Genomic DNA, 16805 nt, shown 5'->3' with positions numbered 1-16805 from the left:
CAGAATCACACCTTTAGAGAAAGTTCAGAGAGAAGTAAAAGCAGCTTCACGTTTTGGGTTTGTTTTGTTAACATGTTCACTCGGGTTAAAATCCTCTCTCTGCTCTGAGCTCGCTGAGCACTGATGGTTCTCAGACTGTAACGTGTCACGCCTGCATTCAGGAATCTCCCTCACGCACCCCCTCCCTCACAGTCTGCAGCCTGTTGACTTCGCGTGCGCGCGCGCACACACACACAGACACACACACACCGACAGCTCCGCATTTTAGATGGCTTTTGAAGAAGACAGCCACTGTTTTAATTGGCCGTCTTATCCAATGGCAGGACGGATCGCTCTTCAGCCTCCATGTTATTGTCCCGCCTTAAGACAAGAGCGAGGCTGCAGCACAATGACATCAGATTCTGAGTCGTTTTATGCTTTGTGGATAAAATAAATAATTCACGGTAATCGCGAATATGAAAAATAATCGCAAATATGAAAAACAATCGCGATTGACGAATATTGTAATAATTGTGACAGCCCTAATCTCAAGTGTTTTTTTTAGACGTGTCGACACTTTTATTCACAATAATCTGCCACTCTAATATTCACGGAGCGCAGAGGCTGCCTTCAGCGAACCCAGTTGTGAGCGAGAAGGCCCAAGTCTGACCACAGTGACATCAACGGAGGTCAGGCCGCCTTCCCTGCACAGCTCCACAGCCAACGCGGTTTCTCCTTCCCCAGAGGAGCTATGCTCCGTGAGCAGCTGAGATTCATGCTGTAGTCAGCAACCCATAACCATGGAGACACACAACGCTATCTGCGCAAGTATGTCTATTATGCTATAGTACAGTGCTTTGCTGCCATCTACTGGAATAAAAGAGCATTACATCATCTGCCACACTATTACAGCACATACACCCGATAATGGTGATATGTGATAATTGCCCACGGCACCCCTGACGATCGATCACGGCACCCTAGGTTGCCGCGGCACCCCGGTTGAGAATCACTGTTCTAGGTGATGCGTTCACTATGCGTCAGACATTTCAAAGTGTCACGGATTTCGCCTTGTTTCTGCTTAAAGCAACCTCATTTCTGTTTAAAACTGAATTTAGAATGATTTAAGAGGTTTTACCTTTATCATCTGATGGTTAATAATCCCATTAATCCATTTGATTGCTTTGGGTGAAGAGACTCTGTCTCAGACATGCTGCTGTGGTCCGAAATTATGCATGCACAGATGCAAAAGGCGGACCGATTTTTATGGGCGGACTGTTCAGTCTGCGACACTGCTGCCCCCTATGTCAGCAGGATGACATGTCCTGTGTGGCCACTGAGGAGCCGTGTCATCCAATGAAACTAAATTTTATGCATTGGCCCATCTGTGAACGTACAGTCTGGCCTGTGCACACATGTCATCCTACTGGACACATGCTGTGTGGCCATGGAGGAGCCACACAAACCAGATTTATTGTGTTTTCTCTTTTTTTAATTTTATTTATGTATTCATTTTTTTTCTAAGGACAGCAGTGGAACAAAAATTTTATGCTGCCGAGCTGCTGACAACCCCTGTGCATGCAGTGCATTGTCTTCATTCTTTTATTTTAATTTTATCTAAGCACTTCCAGAGGATCATGGAGCCTACACATGCATTGAGTAGGCTTCGAGCAGATCCTTGAATGTGTGGAGGCAAAATTTCAAACTTTTGGACCAAGCAGTCTCTAGCTGTCTATGGAAGGAAGAGTCAGGAGGTTGACTGGTTGTCAAAATTAACAGTTTTATTATACAAAGCACTTTGTACACACTAACAAACAGCATACAGCAAGTGTCTGAGCATGTGTGTGTGTGTGTGTGTGAAGTGCGCAAGTTCTCATAAGCTCATCTACCCAAACTGATACTGGTATCTATCTGAAAATGACTTCATCTGGGAACCAGCAGTGGAGATACGAATTCCCACAAAAAAATGTTTTGTCTCAAGGCTGCAGTTGTCATGCTCTGCCCCGGCTCCTGGCGGACGTGTCTGTTGGGATCCAGATCGATCCCCTTTTAGGTCTAGACTCTCAGCTTAATTCCTCTATGGTTTCTGGTTTTTGTTTTCATATGTGTATACTTTATCATGTTAGTCTCAATTTGGTCCTGTTTAATGCTTTGCTTTGTTTACTATTTAGTCAATGGTTTCATTCTTTATCATATCATTTTGTTTTGCTTTTATATTCTATAGTTGGTTATTGTATTTGTTCACGCATGGTCCTTTAAGTTATGTTAGTCTTAGTTTTGTTCTGTTAATCACATTTGTTGTATTATGCTTAGTCACAGGTTTTTGTTATTATTAAGCTTCAGTGTTGCTCATCATTTTATGTTCCATTTGTCGTTTATTGCTTTATTCAGTCGTCACTGGTTTTATTTTCTGTTCATCACTTATTCTCTGTTTAACCAATAGTTTGTTTTGCCATTTTTGCTATTTTTGTTTTGTTTTGTTATTCACTTTTCTGTACCAGTCAGTAACAGTTCCATTCTAGTTTTAGTTATAATAATTAGTTTTCTTGTTTTCCCCCTTTTTTGACTTGTCGCGTTAGTTCTTAGGTTTGCCCCTTTTGTTTTGCTCACATTAATTATATGAACACGTCTTTCTTTGTACCGCTTTGTTTTCCCCCTCCCGCACTCTCTTGCCTTTCTTCCCTCTTCTTTATTCACTAAACCACACCTCTTTCCATAACCTTCCACACACCTGCTTCACATCACCGATTACTTTACTCCTAATTAAAACCTCACGGTTCCACAGCGCACTGCCCAATTATTGACTCTTTTCACTTTCTCGCCTTTTGTTCTCGTCCTGTTTGCTTTTCAGTGTTTTTGACCTTGCTTGTGGCTTGTGAACTCTGACCTCCACCTTGGTGTTGCTCTGTACTCAGCCTGTTTTTTTTACTCTGCCTCTGTTTTGCCTGTATTATTCCTCAACGCCGTTTGTATGAACTTTGCTCCTTTCTCGACCTTGACCCAGCCTGCACCATGTCTAATACCTTCTGCCTGTAAGTTGACTACCTGTGTACTGAACCCTATGCCTGGTCTTCAGATAAGACTTTTTATCAATCTAAGCCAACCATGCCTGTGGGTCTGCATTGGTCTCCTCCCGTTTCTTGTGTCAAGCCACCACCAGTCCTGACAACAGTTAGGCAGTTAGGACATTTCACAGTGCATTCCCACAGTGATGAACACAATAGCAAACATGCTGTCACATGAAGACAATTATTTCTTTTTCACAAATGCATCCACTGGAGGATTGTATGGTGATTCCTGGGAGGAGAGGGCAGTAGAAACAGGGACAATAATATTGGGGAGACACAGCTCCTGGAGTTCATTATGCAAGCCTGTGAGTGGCTGTCCACACTTTTCTTGTTGTTGTTGGTTTTTTTAATTGATAGTTATTTTATTTTATTATTATTTATAGTGCTTTTCTACCTAAGGTCTGGGGAATTTTCACAAGCTATTTCACATAATAGCTAATATAATAGTTGACAGCCACTGAGCACTATACCTATCATTTCAGCCACGTCTGTGGCACGCAACATCTGTGAAAGTTCCACTTGGCATTTGTGTGCAAATTCTTGCATCTGCAAAGGCCACACCAGTTTCACTCCACTTTTGCGTGTGTGCCGTGCTTGACGTCAGTGGCTTGTGTGAGATGTGTGTGCGGACTGTTGGAGATTTATGGCCATGTTTTTGTCACCACTATGAATGGCATTCAGCTGACGGTTGGCCACCATGCGTGAACGTGTTGGGGAGACCAATTCCACATGAAGAAGTTGTCCCATATTCGCCTGTTTTGATGCAATTTTGTGTCAGGCACTTCCTGCACCAAGAAGAAACTCTTTTCTAATTTTAACCCTAATATTATCCTCAAATATTGCTAACACATTTTACCCTGGGGTCAATATGACCACAGGGGTATTTGCCTCCAGAAAATGATTTACAGAAAATTGTTGACCGAGTTTTTGAGTCAGGCACATTATTTGTGTGTTGAATACATAAATAACCTCTTGATAATCAAACCTTGTCCTATCCTCTAACACCACCATCAGGCAAAACGTTTAAGTTAGAATTAGTTTATCTTGAAAAGTTTTTATCCAAATCTTCTCAAATTTTCTGACAACATTAATGAACACAAGAGTACGAATCCTATTGGTTTTGGTGATGATATGACCTTTCCTGCAGTGCCACCATCAGGTCATACCTTCAGTTTTAGAGTTAGTGTATCTTGAAAATGTTTCATCCAAATCTTTTGTAATTTGGGGTGCACATTCATGACTCTCACAAAATGAACCATATTGAATGATGTTGGTGATTACATATTTAAAACCCTAAAGCCTGATTTATGATTCTACAATTCCGTAACTCTGTGCCCATGCAATGAAGTTGGCATCTGAATGATGCTACTAAAATTCTCGTCACATTTGTAGGTGTCTTAATCCATATTTATAACATATTTATTTCCTTGTTTTTTTTTTATACCCATTTTTTGTAACATATTTGTGGTTAGTCACTATAAAGTCTCACTCGCCTGTCCTCTTTTGTTATCCGGGCTTCGGACTGGCAGTGGCAGACTTAAACATTTTTGTTGTTGTTGGTTTTTCTGGTGTGTATGAGGGGGTTTATATGTTTGAAAATTCACCCATTTGTGAAACGGAAAATCATAATGACATCAGTCAGATTGTCAGGGCATGGAACAGTTCTTTATGCCCATGTCAAGCTTCTAGTCTGCACTACTTTACACAGGATGTGAGAGTGTGTGTGCATGGTCCTTGCAGACATATTCCTTGCATAGCAAACAGGTCATGCTGGTCTTAGAATCATTTCAAGTGGGACAAACCTTTCACCTGATACGTTGCTTGCCCATAGTTTGTACAATCAGAGGAGTTGGAGCGTTTGTCTGTCTTTATGTCCTTCACAATAGCTGCAGCAGCTGTTGATGCTCTTGGAAGACACCATCTTCTCTCATTCTGTGGTTTCACCAGTGTGTTATCAAGTTGCTCCACGAAAATCCTCTTTCGTTCCAGTCCTTGTTCATTTCACACCATATCACAAATGCATTGTATGCACTCATATCAATGATGTGGAAGAAGATGACAAGGGGCCAACGGGTAAAGATGACAAGGGCCAACAGGTGAAGATGTCAAGAGGCCAGTGGGCACACATGCATTGACAGCTGTATGTAGCTGTGACTTTGTCAGGTTGTCCACCCCTTCCTTTGTCAGTCCAGCACCATTTGTGTTATTTTGTTTTCTCTGCTGCTCAGGGCAGCATCTTTGTCCATGGAGCTGAGCAGCAGGACATTTTTCCCTTTAAAGCAACTGTGGTCTCCTACACTCAAAAAAACTGACTCATTTGATTAGATTTCCATCAAATAAATATATGTAGTCACAACCCCAAACATCGTAACCTTCCTTTTGAGCAGTTCCTCACCCAAATCAAATCAAATCAATTTTATTTATATAGCGCCAAATCACAACAACAGTTGCCCCAAGGCGCTTTATATTGCAAGGCAAAAGCCATACAATAATTAACAACGGTCAAAACAACCCCCTGTGAGCAAGCACTTGGTGACAGTGGGAAGGAAAAACTCCCTTTTAACAGGAAGAAACCTCCAGCAGAACCAGGCTCAGGGAGGGGCAGTCTTCTGCTGGGACTGGTTGGGGCTGAGGGGAGAGAATCAGGAAAAAGACATGCTGTGGAAGACAGCAGAGATCAATCACTAATGATTAAATGCAGAGTGGTGCATACAGAGCAAAAAGAGAAAGAAACACTCAGTGCATCATGGGAACCCCCAGCAGTCTAAGTCTATAGCAGCATAACTAAGGGATGGTTCAGGGTCACCTGATCCAGCCCTAACTATAAGCTTTAGCAAAAAGGAAAGTTTTAAGCCTAATCTTAAAAGTAGAGAGGGTGTCTGTCTCCCTGATCCGAATTGGGAGCTGGTTCCACAGGAGAGGAGCCTGAAAGCTGAAGGGTCTGCCTCCCATTCTACTCTTAAAAACCCTAGGAACTACAAGTAAGCCTGCAGTCTGAGAGCGAAGCGCTCTATTGGGGTGATATGGTACTAAGAGGTCCCTAAGATAAGATGGGACCTGGTTATTCAGAACCTTATAAGTAAGAAGAAGAATTTTGAATTCTATTCTAGAATTAACAGGAAGCCAATGAAGAGAGGCCAATATGGGTGAAATATGCTCTCTCCTTCTAGTCCCCGTCAGTACTCTAGCTGCAGCATTTTGAATTAACTGAAGGCTTTTCAGGGAACTTTTAGGACAACCTGATAATGAATTACAATAGTCCAGCCTAGAGGAAATAAATGCATGAATTAGTTTTTCAGCATCACTCTGAGACAAGACCTTTCTAATTTTAGAGATATTGCGCAAATGTAAAAAAGCAGTCCTACAGATTTGCTTAATATGCGCATTGAAGGACATATCCTGATCAAAAATGACTCCAAGATTTCTCACAGTATTACTGGAGGTCAGGGTAATGCCATCCAGAGTAAGGATCTGGTTAGACACCATGTTTCTAAGATTTGTGGGGCCAAGTACAATAACTTCAGTTTTATCTGAATTTAAAAGCAGGAAATTAGAAGTCATCCATGTCTTTATGTCTGTAAGACATTCCTGCAGTTTAACTAATTGGTGTGTGTCCTCTGGCTTCATGGATAGATAAAGCTGGGTATCATCTGCGTAACAATGAAAATTTAAGCAATGCTGTCTAATAATACTGCCTAAGGGAGAAGCATGTATAAAGTGAATAAAATTGGTCCTAGCACAGAACCTTGTGGAACTCCATAATTAACCTTAGTCTGTGAAGAAGAATCCCCATTTACATGAACAAATTGTAATCTATTAGATAAATATGATTCAAACCACTGCAGCGCAGTGCCTTTACTACCTATGACATGCTGGAACTCTATTAGTGTTTACTAAGGTACACCTAAATATCTTTAAAAAAAATAAAAGAAAGAAAAAAGAGAGGTGCCTGGTTTTGAGAACCAAGGATGGTTGGTTGAAAAGCTTTTTTATCGCATGGGAACTCTCCCTACCCACCTAAGTGGCTGAAGAATATGGACAGCATGTATATAAGTGACATTAACAAGACAATTTATTTGACAGTATTGAGATACAATAATTTGGCCATATTGTACAACCCTACTGTCAACTAGCTGAACACTTTGAATATTAATTTCCATCTACATTAAAAAGTGCTTAAAGTGGCAGGGGGTTAAGAGGGCTGTAATTGGGGGGTCAGCTGGAAAGCAAAAAAAGAAAAAATGCTTAAAAAGGTGGGGAATATCTTTCATCTTATGGAGGAAGATGAAAGGCAAAATAATAAAAATGCTTAAACAGGCGGGGGGTCTGGGGGGTGCCCCCCCCCCCCCCCAGAAGCTGAAAGGTTTTGCCATGCTAATGCTCCCCTGAAGCATTTACTCAAAATAAAATCCTTCAGACTTTATTTTTTAGGATTCAAGGATTTTACACGTCACAACTTCATTGAAATTGGGGTTGTACGATGTAAACATTTGTGGCAACAGACAAGCTGCTTTGCATCGAATGAAAGAGACGCCTTTTGCTTAAATGTTTTTTTTAGTAAAAAACAATGTCAGAACTGAAAAATGTGGTTAAAAACAAATCTCTCTCTTTCTCTCCCCCCCCCCTTGTAGGTCTTCATTGAATGTGCTGGTAAGACATTGCGTTCCTCTGTCATTCAGAAGTACAAGTCTAATCCAAACTTCAGCGTGCTGGTTGATGTCATGGACCTGGTACAATCACTACAACACTGGCAAAATAAGCAAAACATCTTGTTTGTTTGTTTGTTTTTTTCTTTTCTTTTTCTTGGACTTTCAGGAGGGCTTTGTCACAGAACCCCTGCAGCTGTGGATTGTTTGTTTGATGTGTTGCAGGAGTTACCAGAAAAGGAGTACCTCCATCCTCCTCTCAATATCACAGTTGTTGATTGGCGGGCCTTTGGACGTAGCACGCTGGTTGGAAACCACATCATCAACAACCTCAAAGCCTTCAATTATACGCCGCCCCCTGTCCTACCTGCTCCTGTACAGACCCAAATACCACCCAAAATCCCACACGACCCTCAGCCCTCAACCTCAGCTGAACTGCTGGGCAGTGGTGGTAATATCTGACGATTTAAAAGTGCATGTTAAACTAATTTAACAAAAAACATAGTTTGCTTAATTATCATAAATGGTTAAAAATGCATCTGCAACTTGTTTTTGTAAAAACATAATCTTAGAACTTGCTTGGTTTAATTGCTGACACTGAAAATATCTGACAAACCAGATACACACTCTGGGACCGCAAAACAGTGGCGGATGCTGGTCTTTCAAGGAGGGGAAGCTCAATTTCGGCCTACATCATAAAATGTGTCGGTTTATTTATACGTAAATTCTACCCTTCGTTCCTTTTCAAGAAAATGATCTGTGACCCTGTCGTACCAACAAGGCGTCTTTTCCAGGGACTTGACTAGTGTCCTCTCAATGGCCAGCAGATCTAGGCTGCTTAAACGGCCTTGGCCCATGGTGTTGCGGGTGTAAGACTTGAGCCGCTTTAAACAGGAGAAGCTCCTCTCTACACCTGCAGATGTAGCTCCAATCGTTGCCACTAATGGCAATAGTTTGTACACCTGAGGCATTGCACTGTCCAACTCCATGTCTTTCAGAAACAGCAAGAAATCACATAGCTTTCCCCTGTTGCCCTGCAAGTCCTGGTTTGAATATAGGACTTGAAGTTCAGACCTCAGTCTCCCTGAATCAAAGAACTGCCCAAAACTTTTCAGGACACTCTGAAATGCCTCCTCTGGAAACACTTGTCTTATCTCATCAAATTTCCCTGGATTGACCAATTCCAAGAAGCGCAGACTTTCCAGATTTGCAAAACGCCGAGGTAGCTGCTCTGTGAGATTGTCTAGGATGGCCATGTACAGATTTCTGTAGCGCTCCTTGGGATCCTGTAGTTGTGACAGACAGTGTTTTCTCATGGGCTCAGTTTGTGGGTCTGATGTGAGATCTGCTGCTTTGGCATAAACAGCTTGGAAAGCCCCCTCTGACCTCTTCTCTTTGACAAAAGCAAGAAGAGACTCAATTCTTTTCTTGCAGTACAGAACATCCATAGCTCTCTGCTGGACAATGTCAAACACCACATCAGTCTCAGAGAAGATTTGTTCATATGTGTACAACATGAACACAAACTCAAAATCCTCCAGTTTCATCAGAAGGCCTTTGGCACAGTCTAATGTGTCATCATCCATGCACTTATCTGCAATGATCATCTCAAAAGTTTGCAGGAGGGCATCATAATTGTTTGCCACAGTGCTCACTATCCGTGATGTGAAATTCCATCGAGTAGGAGCATTTCTGGGCAACCTTGAGCAGCCTGCAGACTCAAGAAAAGACATCCTCTTTGTGGATTTTGAGAAAAATGTGGCAAACCCAGAGAGTGATGCAAAAAATATTCTGCACTCAGATAAGCATTTAGCCCCCTGAGACAGAACCGATTTCAGTCTGTGTGCATAGCAATGCACAAACATTCCACTGGGGGCTATTGCTTTAACTTTGACCTGCAAACCATTGAGAGCTGAAGCCATGACAGCAGCCCCATCATAGGTTTGCACCACAAGTTTCTCCCTGAAATTGTAGCCCTGCATGTTCTCATTCAAGACTTCAAAAACAGACTGAGCATCTCTTCCCCCAGAAACATAAAAAAATCCAGTAAAGCACTCCTGATTTTTAGCTACCCTATCCACATAGCGAACAATGACAGAGAGTTGAGCATGGCAAGCTATATCAGTTGTTTCATCCACCTGCCATGCAAAAAAGGGAGCATCCTGGATTTCATCCTTGATCTCATCAGAAACAGTGGCTGAAAGAGCAGAGATCAAGTCATTTTGGATTGCATGGGACATACCAGAAAACACAGCTGATGACTGGAATTGTGTGGCCAGGACAGAGTCATATTTAACTAATGTTTCATTAAACTCCCTGTAATTCCCCTTGTTGGATGATTCAACACTCTCATCATGCCCCCTAAATGACAGCTCCTGACGGCCAAGCAAGGAAGTCACATCAATAAGGCGGTTTAGAAAAGCTCTGTTTTAACTGCTTCATTATGTTTTGCCACTTGAATGCGAGCGCCTTCATTGATTGCATGCTCAACCCTGACTCTGCCCAGGCAACTTAACCTTGCACATGCACTCACATGTTCATTGCTTTTTTCATGCCTTTTGTATGCCCTGTCAAAGTTGGACAGATCCCCAAAACCCACTTTTGACCAGACAACACATCCCTGAGATGGTTTCATCAAGAGGCATGGCCAACAGTACATTTTATTTGTTACAGCACTTCCAGTCAGCCAGCTCACTTTGTCATACCAGGACAGCTGAAAAGACCTGTTACTTTTCCCCACCTTTTGCACCAAATTAATCTGAGGAGTTGATCGGCCCTGCTGTTTAAGTTTTTCTTCGTAAGGAAGACTATCAAATGGCTTCGCCAAAATCCGGTCCACAACATTCAAATTGTCTGCCATTATGTGCAGCTTGCTACCTAGCTAACTCGCTAGCTGGGACTGGCGCGAGGCTAGTGTGAAGTGTGTCCGCCTTTGAGTGCTTTGTGATGGTGGAGGAGCTCAGCAGCACCCGCTGCTCGGTAGGGACAGAAACTGCGATAGAAGTCAGACAGAGTGATAGACGTCAGTCTCCAAACACAAGCAGCTACAAAAAAAACCACCAGAAATAAAAGTTTGATTTGTCCTTAGTCGTTTTTAACAAAGAAAATGCCGCTAAGTGGATTAGGAAAGTCTCCGGTTCAACTCAGAACAGAATGAAAATTAAAAAATGCTCCCACGGATGTTTACACCAAAAGATCGCTGATTCGCTCATTTCACTGTCAATCAAAAAGGGATTCAGCCTCAGACAGATCATCCAATCATCATGCAGAAGCTTAGCGTCCGGGCCAGCCGAGGCCAGCCCACTGCCCCGTAGCCCCCCAGAGACGCTGAGCGTCCGATGGGCGGGACAAACCCAGCATTTATCCAATGACTCATCTCGTTTCGCTGCACTCTTTGCTTCGCTATTGAACTCTGTGGACGCTCAGCATCCACACTGTTTAAAGCACTGTACTAGCGGGGACTAGAAGGAGAGAGCATATCTCACCCATATTGGCCTCTCTTCATTGGCTTCCTGTTAATTCTAGAATAGAATTTAAAATTCTTCTTCTTACTTATAAGGTTTTGAATAATCAGGTCCCATCTTATCTTAGGGACCTCATAGTACCATATCACCCCAATAGAGCGCTTCGCTCTCAGACTGCAGGCTTACTTGTAGTTCCTAGGGTTTGTAAGAGTAGAATGGGAGGCAGAGCCTTCAGCTTTCAGACTCCTCTCCTGTGGAACCAGCTCCCAATTCGGATCAGGGAGACAGACACCCTCTCTACTTTTAAGATTAGGCTTAAAACTTTCCTTTTTGCTAAAGCTTATAGTTAGGGCTGGATCAGGTGACCCTGAACCATCCCTTAGTTATGCTGCTATAGACGTAGACTGCTGGGGGGTTCCAATGATGCACTAAGTGTTTCTTTCTCTTTTTGCTCTGTATGCACCACTCTGCATTTAATCATTAGTGATTGATCTCTGCTCCCCTCCACAGCATGTCTTTTTCCTGGTTCTCTCCCTCAGCCCCAACCAGTCCCAGCAGAAGACTGCCCCTCCCTGAGCCTGGTTCTGCTGGAGGTTTCTTCCTGTTAAAAGGGAGTTTTTCCTTCCCACTGTCGCCAAGTGCTTGCTCACAGGGGGTCGTTTTGACCATTGCGGTTTTTACGTAATTATTGTATGGCCTTGCCTTACAATATAAAGCGCCTTGGGGCAACTGTTTGTTGTGATTTGGCGCTATATAAATAAAATTGATTGATTGATTGACTGTGAAGCTGCCGGAATGAGTGAGAGGAAAGCCGCGTCGTTACCAGTGATAAGAAGCTGATTCTGAACAAACGTTGAGCGCATTGTAGCACATATTCAATGACATGTACACACAACAGTATATATTTGATCACTTATTTTTTGACATTTTAGGGGAAGCTGAGCTTCCCTTGCAGTCTTAGAGCAATCGCCTTTGCCGCAAAAGTACTTATCTGTACTTTAAAGATATTTATGATAAATGCTGTTGAAAGTATTTTGGACCTGGAAAAATAAAATATTAAACATTGAAAGATAAAAGCTGAACTCAAGGCATGCTAAATCCAGATTTAATCAAAGTTGGGTCCTCCTGTTGGGATGCTAAATATCGTCAGTGCTTGGGTTATTTTGGCTGATTCTACAGCCAACCTTGAAGCATCTCTGGGTATTCTGAGGGACAGTTTAACTGACTATCAGAAGGCTGTGAAGGAGGCAGAAGCGCAATATCTGTCTCATATTATTTCTAGCAGTTGTCATTGTCCCAGTTTCAGACTATCAATTCAGTTGTGAATCCATGTACCTCTGTGTTGATGGATGGTACAGCCACAACCTGTGAGGAGTTTCTTCAGTTTTTTATTGACAAAGTATCATCAGTCAGACAGAATGCTGATCAGAATTATAATGCTGAATTGCCTGTTACTCGTGCACATTCTGCTGTGCTCGAGCAGCTTCAGCCCGTTTCTTTTTCAGCCCTTGGTGAAGTAGTGAAATACACAAAACCTACAGGTTGTTCTTTGGATGTTGTTCCACCAAAGGTGCTGAAGGAGGTTTTTAATACTGTTGGGGCAGGTCTCCTAACTTTGATCAACACGTGTCTTAGCTTTCGGTCTGTTCCAACTGCTTTTAAAAATGCTGTTGTTCAACCCTTCTTTAAAAAACCTCAGCTTGACTCATCAGTTTTATCCAGTTTTAGACCTGTGTCACATCTGCAGTTTCTGTTTAAGGTTTTAGAAGAGGTTGTCTTTATACAGTTACAGTCATTATTAGAAGACAATCACATCTTTGAAGAATTCCAATCTGGATTTAGATCGTGACACAGCACTGAGTTGGCACTTTTAAAAGTTTATAATGACATCACTCATTGGATGGTGGATGTAGGGAATCCTGCTGTTCTGGTTCTGTTGGTCCTCACAGTATCTTTTGATACTGTGGATGACACAGTACTTGTTTCCCAGTTGGAACATCTTATTGGCATTCAGGGTACTGTACTGAAGTGGCTTAGATCGTATTTAGATGAAAGTAGTTTTTCTATTATAACTGGTGACCTCTCCTCATCAACTGCTCCTCTGTGTTGTGAAGTGCCACATGGTTCTATTCTTGGGTCTATTCTATTTTCTTTGTACATTTTGCCATTGGGGTCAATTATAGCTCAGTACAACCTGTCCTTTCATTGCTATGCGGATGATCTGCAAATCTGTCTGCCTATGAGGACTAATTGGAGTGATGCATTGTCATCATTATTTAATTGCATTCATGATGTAAAGCAGTGGCTGTCCCAAAACTTTCTTTACCTGAATGATGGCAAAACTTAGACCATTGTGTTTGAATGTTCTGGCATACCGAATGTGGTAACACCAAACTTTGGTGCTCTGAAGTCCTAGGTTGAAAAGATCAATTTGCTGATATTAAATCAATTCTCATTTTAATTCCCACAGATCGATTCACACATCCAAAGATCGATTTTAAAATATACAACCCCAATTCCAATGAAGTTGGGATGTTGTGTAAAATGTAAATAAAAACAGAATACAATGATTTGCTAATCCTCTTCAACCTATATTCAATTGAATACACCACAAATTTAATGTTTAAACTGATAAACTTTATTGCTTTTGTGCAAATATTTGCTCATTTTGAAGTGGATGCCTGTAGCACGTTTCAAAAAAGCTGGGACAGTGGTATGTTTACCACTGTGTTACATCACCTTTCCTTCTAACAACACTCAATAAGCGTTTGGGAACTGAGGACACTAATTGTGAGTGAGGCCACTAATTCACCACCAAAACCGGCGTAGGTTTTGGTGGTGAAATAACTAAAACATAATCTGAATGAATGTCAACAAGCAGCCGCCACTCTGCTCATCTCCCCATGGCCTTTTAGTTTCAGACACAGCAGCAGGTGCTGGGCCGTCATCTTATCAAATCAAATTTATTAATTTATATAGCGCCAGTTCTCAATGAGATCACCTCAAGGCATTTCACACAGCATAATAAAAACAGAGAAAACTGAATTAAAATTTTAAAAACACAATAAAAAGACAAACTATAAAAGAATACAAGCAACAATGAGGACTGGTGACGTTTGTCAGCTTTCCACAACATATAGAGCACAGCAACTCGCTCCGTGTGATCAAGGTCCGGCATGTTGACTTGACAGCGAGTGGAATGGAAGCTCCTCCTCTTTGATGACACATTGGGGTGAATTTTCACAACGAAAGCAGAGCGACACACTGGGCGATGGTGGCACGTCCATCGCCAGGCAAGAGACGCAAATTTGTGGCATCGCGTGTCATGCGGTATGAACACGGCATTCCCATTAATAATAAAGAACATAACAGTGTGTGTGTGGGGGGGGGGGGGGGGGGGCTTCAATATGGCTAGTACCTAGTGCCCATAGTTTGGTGCTACGCCCCTGCCGGGAGGGAGCCCATGCAAACATGGGGAGAACATGCAAACTACACACACAATGGACCAGACAGGAAATGATCCCAGGACATTCTTGCTGTCTTGGGAAGTGCTAACCACAAAGCCACCATGCCTCCCAAACACTGAACTTGAAATAAATTTCATAGACATGACATGAGAAATTCAGCTAACATAAGACACCAAAAACAGATGTCACGCTGTAAATCAATCAATCAATCAATCAATTTTTTTTATATAGCGCCAAATCACAACAAACAGTTGCCCCAAGGCGCTTTATATTGTAAGGCAAGGCCATACAATAATTATGTAAAACCCCAACGGTCAAAACGACCCCCTGTGAGCAAGCACTTGGCTACAGTGGGAAGGAAAAACTCCCTTTTAACAGGAAGAAACCTCCAGCAGAACTAGGCTCAGGGAGGGGCAGTCTTCTGCTGGGACTGGTTGGGGCTGAGGGAGAGAACCAGGAAAAAGACATGCTGTGGAGGGGAGCAGAGATCGATCACTAATGATTAAATGCAGAGTGGTGCATACAGAGCAAAAAGAGAAAGAAACAGTGCATGATGGGAACCCCCCAGCAGTCTACGTCTATAGCAGCATAACTAAGGGATGGTTCAGGGTCACCTGATCCAGCCCTAATTAACTATAAGCTTTAGCAAAAAGGAAAGTTTTAAGCCTAATCTTAAAAGTAGAGAGGGTGTCTGTCTCCCTGATCTGAATTGGGAGCTGGTTCCACAGGAGAGGAGCCTGAAAGCTGAAGGCTCTGCCTCCCATTCTACTCTTACAAACCCTAGGAACTACAAGTAAGCCTGCAGTCTGAGAGCGAAGCGCTGTATTGGGGTGATATGGTACTACGAGGTCCCTAAGATAAGATGGGACCTGATTATTCAAAACCTTATAAGTAAGAAGAAGAATTTTAAATTCTATTCTAGAGTTAACAGGAAGCCAATGAAGAGAGGCCAATATGGGTGAGATATGCTCTCTCCTTCTAGTCCCCGTTAGTACTCTAGCTGCAGCATTTTGAATTAACTGAAGGCTTTTCAGGGAACTTTTAGGACAACCTGATAATAATGAATTACAATAGTCCAGCCTAGAGGAAATAAATGCATGAATTAGTTTTTCAGCATCACTCTGAGACAAGACCTTTCTAATTTTAGAGATATTGCGTAAATGCAAAAAAGCAGTCCTACATATTTGATTAATATGCGCTTTGAATGACATATCCTGATCAAAAATGACTCCAAGATTTCTCACAGTATTACTAGAGGTCAGGGTAATGCCATCCAGAGTAAGGATCTGATTAGACACCATGTTTCTAAGATTTGTGGGGCCAAGTACAGTAACTTCAGTTTTATCTGAGTTTAAAAGCAGGAAATTAGAGGTCATCCATGTCTTTATGTCTGTAAGACAATCCTGCAGTTTAGCTAATTGGTGTGTGTCCTCTGGCTTCATGGATAGATAAAGCTGGGTATCATCTGCGTAACAATGAAAATTTAAACAATACCGTCTAATAATACTGCCTAAGGGAAGCATGTATAAAGTGAATAAAATTGGTCCTAGCACAGAACCTTGTGGAACTCCATAATTAACTTTAGTCTGTGAAGAAGATTCCCCATTTACATGAACAAATTGTAATCTATTAGATAAATATGATTCAAACCACCGCAGCGCAGTGCCTTTAATACCTATGGCATGTTCTAATCTCTGTAATAAAATTTTATGGTCAACAGTATCAAAAGCAGCACTGAGGTCTAACAGAACAAGCACAGAGATGAGTCCACTGTCCAAGGCCATAAGAAGATCATTTGTAACCTTCACTAATGCTGTTTCTGTACTATGATGAATTCTAAAACCTGACTGAAACTCTTCAAATAGACCATTCCTCTGCAGATGATCAGTTAGCTGTTTTACAACTACCCTTTCAAGAATTTTTGAGAGAAAAGGAAGGTTGGAGATTGGCCTATAATTAGCTAAGATAGCTGGGTCAAGTGATGGCTTTTTAAGTAATGGTTTAATTACTGCCACCTTAAAAGCCTGTGGTACATAGCCAACTAACAAAGATAGATTGATCATATTTAAGATCGAAGCATTAAATAATGGTAGGGCTTCCTTGAGCAGCCTGGTAGGAATGGGTCTAATAAACATGTTGATGGTTTGGATGAAGTAACTAATGAAAATAACTCAGACAGAA

At 41.9% G+C, this 16805-nt stretch overlaps 1 protein-coding gene across 1 annotated transcript in view; it reads left to right on the top strand.

Moving 5' to 3' along the window:
* Nucleotides 1-16805, top strand: part of fer1l6 (fer-1 like family member 6) — a 656531-nt gene that overhangs the window by 438768 nt on the left and 200958 nt on the right. Inside the window, exons 27-28 of the mRNA XM_034186126.1 lie at nt 7679-7777; nt 7919-8144. Coding sequence (XP_034042017.1) covers nt 7679-7777; nt 7919-8144 — 325 coding nt within the window. The remainder of the gene's footprint in view (nt 1-7678; nt 7778-7918; nt 8145-16805) is intronic.

Source organism: Thalassophryne amazonica, chromosome 14 (genome assembly GCF_902500255.1).
Source record: "Thalassophryne amazonica chromosome 14, fThaAma1.1, whole genome shotgun sequence".
Classification (NCBI taxonomy): Eukaryota; Metazoa; Chordata; class Actinopteri; order Batrachoidiformes; family Batrachoididae; genus Thalassophryne; species Thalassophryne amazonica.
Note: the sequence above shows the minus strand (reverse complement) of the source record. Positions and strands in the feature narration are given on the sequence as shown.